Below are 6,000 nucleotides of genomic sequence, written 5' to 3'. Positions count from 1 at the left end.
GGGCTGACCTCAGGGGGAACTGTGTCATCATTCGGCTGGGAAGGATTAGAAGGAATACAAGACTGGATTACAAGCAGATTGGAACGTCTTTACGATGAGAGTTCTGTAAACAAGGTACGCCAAGTACCTGATTTCTTTGCAGTGGGTGACATCACGTTACTGGCCTTCTATTTTAAAGGTTTTTGTTTTGCCTCCGTGGAACGCTTCCGATGTGTTAAAACAACGTAATGTGTGGTCCCTTTTGATTCCTCTGCCCCGCAAGTAAATAGAGTCCTCTAGCGAAGCTTGCCCTTTCCATACTTGCGCGCGCACCTGTCACTCTGTTTTTCTCATCTCCAGAGCGGAGAGGCAAGGGGGATTTTGGCGCACGGACAGGGCGACCTCCTGGAACCTTCCCGTTAACAGCTGCCGCTGTAATAGAAATTGTTCTTAGGATTTGAGCTTGCCTCGTATGCACAAAATGATGACTTTGAGCATACATCAAAGGTTATCTACGAAACGCTGCCCGTAAAGTCAGAGCTCTGTGCTATAGGGGCGACGCACTGAAGCTTTCAGGGTACCACTAGCCCCATCGCTCGGGACGCGTGGTCGTAACCACCCCGTAGGCGTTGTTTCTTTCGCGTGGCACAACGCCTGCGGAATGAAGAACGTCACTAGGAATCCGTGGGGGACATCCGAGGGAATATATTCCCATGTTTTTCGGTGTACCAATAACGAATGGAATTCCCGCAAGCTGTTCCAAGTTTTCAATTCCATTCGTTTCCTTCGGAGCCCTATAAAACGGAAAGAACGCAAAGCTGCATAGCTGTAGTACGCCACTCAAAGTAGGCCTCACTTTGTGTTTCATGTAACTTTGCGAGTGCATCCTTGAAAGATTTTGTGTCGGGAGCGCTTTATATTCTTTCGATTTCACATACTGAAGACTCATAAATGTAGCATATGGAGACGGTTGGATGACGGTACATCGATACCAAGTGAGTCGTCATAGATCTGCAGTTGCTACTTTGTAGGAAAGGGAAAGAGTGATGGCTACAACAGACGTTCCGACGATCTTCCCAGAAGCATACAGACGTGCAAAGTGCTCTGGAGATGCGGCGAAGGAAAGGCATGGGTGACAGGTCTATTTTTTGACAAATTTCGTCAGGTGCCATGACGTTGAACCACCGTGTGGCTGTAACGCAACTCACTAGTTTGTAGATGCTTTGTCGACGTGCTGCTAACGTTGCTATATTTTGCAATGAAGCCTTAGGAGCACATTGGCACAAAACTTCTGACATGTGCCTTAGGAAACAGAAATATCATGATTGTGGTACTGAGAACATCAAAACATACTACAACAGACACACTTCTAAATATTGTAACACAAAGGCAACCTCATTCTGATGACGTCTAGCATTCCTTGAAACAGCTCTTTTCCTAGGGCTGTGAGAAGAGCTGACACATGACAGATGTAAATGGCAAACCTTTTCCCATGAGGTCCTAGGACGTGCAATACTTGTTGCATGTGACATATCAGCAGCTAGGGAAAAATAATTTTCGCAGGTGTGGAGGCACTTGCTGATCAAAATACGTTCACATACAGGTGAAATAGGCAACATAGTAAGCCATGCCACGGTAACAAGGGTGCGTGTCAGTGACACAGTGCACACAGGATAATTGGGGGTCCCTAGCAGTGCAGATCCGTCAGCAATGCCTGGGGTAGAGGCTTGTGTTGTGCCATTGCTGCAATTAAGTCTACAAATTATGTTGCAAATTTTATTAGCATATTTTTGATCAGTGTACGAAGCATGCTAAACTGCACGCAGCTTCACATCATTGCTGTCTTTTTCTCTGTTGCTAATATTGAAGATGCGGCAACACAATTTTCCTACACGGATATGCGACACTGTGCTACAGAAATTCCAGTACCGGCAGATACAAGAGCACCTTGGGGCTCGTGAAGATCGTGTTGGTTTGCTGAATACAGGAGTGTGGAGAACTGACAGAGAGTATGTCTCCTGCCTTTGCTGCTGAGCATACTCGCTGCCAACGTAGAAGTACGTAAGGGAGATATTACCGGGTGGTCAGGTCACTGACTGAGTGTTCTTAGTCACATCCTGCGGCGCGGACATACTGTGGATAGCACATTCTCGGCATGTGGCTCTTCGACGCTGTGGCACGCCGTTACCCTTGTCGCCGCGCCGGTTGCGCGTCTTCTTCGCTAGCTTCCTGCAGCAGGACTTAATTGCGTTTGGTCAAGTCACCTTCGAACAGTTGTCGAGTTCGCATCCCTCCGTTTGTGTCCTTAGTGGACGTGTCACCCTGGCAGGCGCTCCTCCCTAACTGCGCACACTGGCCAGCTGCAATGACATCGTCCATCGCGAAGGGACTCTTCTGAAGGGGCGTTCTGGAACTCATGAAGTGGTATCACACGTACTGGTAGGGTAGCCAACGTGTGTTCACTTCGCATGTCCCTTCTAACTGGGTCTTGTTCGGGGAGCATAACAGCCCATCCGCTATGTGCGACTCGGTTCGCGGCATATATCGGACACCCAACGCGTATGTTTGCAATGTCAGCCGCATGGGCTTGAGACGTAATGGACACTGATGGAGATTTTTCTTGAAGATAGCCTCTAAAAAACGATGACCAGAATAAACTTCCACTTGTGGTTGTACAAACATGTAATCGTGGAACGTGTAGTTGTGATGGTGTCAATGGTCCAGACAGGTATGCCACACGGTGTTCCTTTTGTAGGAAGACCGCGCCGACTCACGCTGGCTACCATCCACTCACAGTGTCACTGGCTTGCTCGGATCGTAGAACTTGAGTAGAGTAGCGTCCCTCAGTTGTGCACTCGGCTTATAAAATCCCTGGTGGCATTCCGAAATCCACACACAAGCAGTGTACTTCTTTATGAGCTTTTGAAGGGGTGTCGTAATTAGAGCAGTGCACGGGCCTGACTCTACCGTCCCGGCCCGGTCCTGCCCGTACCCAAAGCCACGAAGTCTTAACCCGACCCTAGCCCGACTAGGCAACCGAAAACACGGCCCGGCCAGGCCAGTACCCTACACCACGGAAGCTTACCCGGTCGTAGGCTGACTTGGAACGCGCAAACGCAACCTTTGATGCGCTTTTTCCGTATAGCAACAGGTTTGTATCGAGTCTCGTGCGTGTGCCTGCGGTGCACGGCACAGCGAGGGCATGATCCTCAACAAGGCGAAGTCGCGAATAACGGGACGCTTACATTGTAGCGCTTCAGCAGAAAGGTGGAGGAAGTGCCTAGGGACTTAGTTGTTTTGCCTTCATGCTGTTGAGGATGAAATAATCTGAAGGAACCACTCACAAAAGCTCGGCCCAAATCGAGCTCGACGACTCTATGACTGGACCGGAGCCCGGTCAAAGCCCCCAGTCAAACTCTCTGCGAGGCCCGATTTCGGCCCGCGCATACACATTAAAAAATTTCACACCTCTTTAGGTGTTAAAAGGGCGTATTGCACAATTTACACCGTGCTGTACCGAGCTGGTGTTCGCGCCGACCCCGCTCTTTGCAGTGCTCTCCGTATATAATTGACACCTCAGAAAGCGCTGTAGCTCCTTCACACTTTGTGTCGATTCGATCATGCGTCGATGAACAGTTCTTCTGCCGATATTGCATATCCCACACTTGTATTTAGCTGCATTGGGAACGAGATTCACCTCTCTGCATCTCTCCAGGACTGCGCTCAGGCATTTAGCATGCTCGTTACTCGTAGTACCCCACATGAGGATGTCGGCCATCACAATCTCCACCCCTGGTGTGTTCTGGAAGATGTGGTGCATAGATCGCTGAAATACCTCCGGTGCGGATAATACCGAGCGGCATTCGCGTTAAGGGGTATCTTCCGAACGGGGTTGCAAATCTACAGAGGTGTGAGCTTCAATTATTAAAAACGATAAAAGCTCAGTGCAGGGGAACTAAAAGAGAGACTGACAACAAAGCACTGAAGAGGAACTAAAAGAGAGACGGACGTTTTTAATATGTCTGACCAAACACCCCGATTTATTAACCTTTTAGACTCGAGTATCCAGTTTTATTTGCCAGAACCCCGTAGATGGACCCAATGTTGAAAAGCACTTGGGTTTCTTGGGTCCGTGACTTTCTGTCCGGCCGGACGCTGTTCGTCCGTACTGCATCAGGAGATACGCCAGCTTTTCCCGTCTCTCGTGGAGTGCCACAAGGTAGTGTACTGAGTCCGCTGCTGTTCAATCTGATTATGGCATCACTCCCGGCATGCCTCTCTGAGCATATCCGCATCACAATCTATGCCGACGACATCTGCATATGGACATCCGGAGTCCGACGGGACGCCATTCAACAACGCTTACAAGGCGCTCTCAACACCACCGCGTCTTACCTTGCCGACCGAGGACTCCGTGTATCCCCTAGCAAGACAGCCGCCATGGCGTTTACTCGGCGGCCCTTCACCAGCTACCCTCTCCATGTTGCCGGAACCCCGCTTCAATTTGTGACGCACTGCGAGTACCTTGGTGTGATTATTGACAGACAGCTCTCGTGGTCTAAGCACATAAAGAACCTCTCCGTCAAGACGAGCAGATCAGTGAACGTCCTACGCCGCATCTCCGGAGCGTCTTGGGGCCCCACCTGTCGCGATCTTCGCCAAATTCACAGCTCCCTCGTGCTCGGCTTCCTGCGATACAGCATCCCAGTGCTGCACGGCCTGCGGACGACTCACGAGCGGGAACTCCTGAACATTCAGTCTCGCAGCCTTCGCGCATGCCTGGGCTTACCCAAGACAACGGAAACTAATTCGGTACTTGCAGAGGCCAGGGAATCACTTGTTACCACCCTGCGAGATAGAGAGACCCTCCGCATTTACACGCGGCTAATGACTCGGCACCCTTTCCACTACCTCAGGACCATTGTCCACGACAGCCCCGCGTCTGCCTTTGGTAGCGCAGTGCGCCGTCTGAAGGGTGTTGTCCCACCTCCCACATCTCACGTATCGTATGCTACCCCAACATGGGCTCTCGACCAACCTCCCATATGCACATTTATCCATGGCCTCGGGAAAAAAAGCGACACGCCAGCGCCTGTAGCACATCAACTTGCCCTGGAACACCTAGCCTCGCTGCACCACGGAAGGCAGACAGTCTATACTGATGGGTCTGTGATACCTGGTGGAGCAGCTGCAGCCTTTTATGTGCCCCACGAAGATTTTGAGAAAGAGTCCAAGCTCCCCAACGAGACGTCCTCCACGGAAGCAGAGCTATTCGCAATCAATATGGCCCTTCAGCACATCTCGTCCTCCCCACCTGCAGAGTGGACGATCCTCACCGACAGCAAGCCAGCCCTGGAGATCCTGAGTTCTCACGCCACCAAAATCATCAGCGACCTCCAAACGGCTATCATCGCCGCATGCGACTCTCTTTGCGCCTCTGGCCACGGTGTGCGGCTACAGTGGGTTCCCAGCCACATAGGCCTCAGTGGGAACTCCCGAGCGGACGCCGCCGCGAGGCGTGCCCACCAAGACGTCGGCCCGCCAGCTAGTATGCCGCTCACATCGTCCGCTTGTCTTATAAAGATCCGCGAGTGGTGTGCCTCCGAAATGCGTCGCTCTGTCGAAGACGCTGTACGCTCCAATGCGTATATCCAGTCCATTGACCCGACAATGCAATTCGCTCCATACCAGTAGCTCGTCCGCGCAGAAGAAACGCTGCTGCATCGGCTCCGACTCAACGTCGCATATACACCGCAATACCTGTGCAGGGTCGGAAAGCGTCGCTCAGCTAGCTGCGCTACCTGTGGCGCAGTAGCAGACGTTGAGCACCTCCTACTAACCTGCTCGGGGTACTCTGCAGCCCGCGCTGTCCTCGCCAATCGCCTCCAACGCCTGGGACACGGCTCGCTCTCACTGGTCGTGCTTCTCGGCCCCGTCGCACGCCAACAGCAGGGAGCCGTTACAAGGGCTCTCCTGCAATACCTACAGGACACCCAACTGAGTGTTACGTTGTGAACTGAG

At 51.8% G+C, this 6,000-nt stretch overlaps 1 protein-coding gene across 1 annotated transcript; it reads left to right on the top strand.

Moving 5' to 3' along the window:
* Positions 1-4,233: 4,233 nt before the first annotated feature.
* On the top strand, positions 4,234-5,673 carry LOC135384332 (uncharacterized). The gene has a single exon (XM_064613538.1). The coding sequence runs from the start codon at positions 4,234-4,236 to the stop codon at positions 5,671-5,673; it is 1,440 nt and encodes a 479-aa protein (XP_064469608.1).
* The last annotated feature ends 327 nt before the right edge of the window (positions 5,674-6,000 follow it).

Source organism: Ornithodoros turicata, chromosome 2, assembly GCF_037126465.1.
Source record: "Ornithodoros turicata isolate Travis chromosome 2, ASM3712646v1, whole genome shotgun sequence".
Taxonomy (NCBI): Eukaryota; Metazoa; Arthropoda; class Arachnida; order Ixodida; family Argasidae; genus Ornithodoros; species Ornithodoros turicata.
This window is presented reverse-complemented; position numbering and strand designations above follow the sequence as displayed.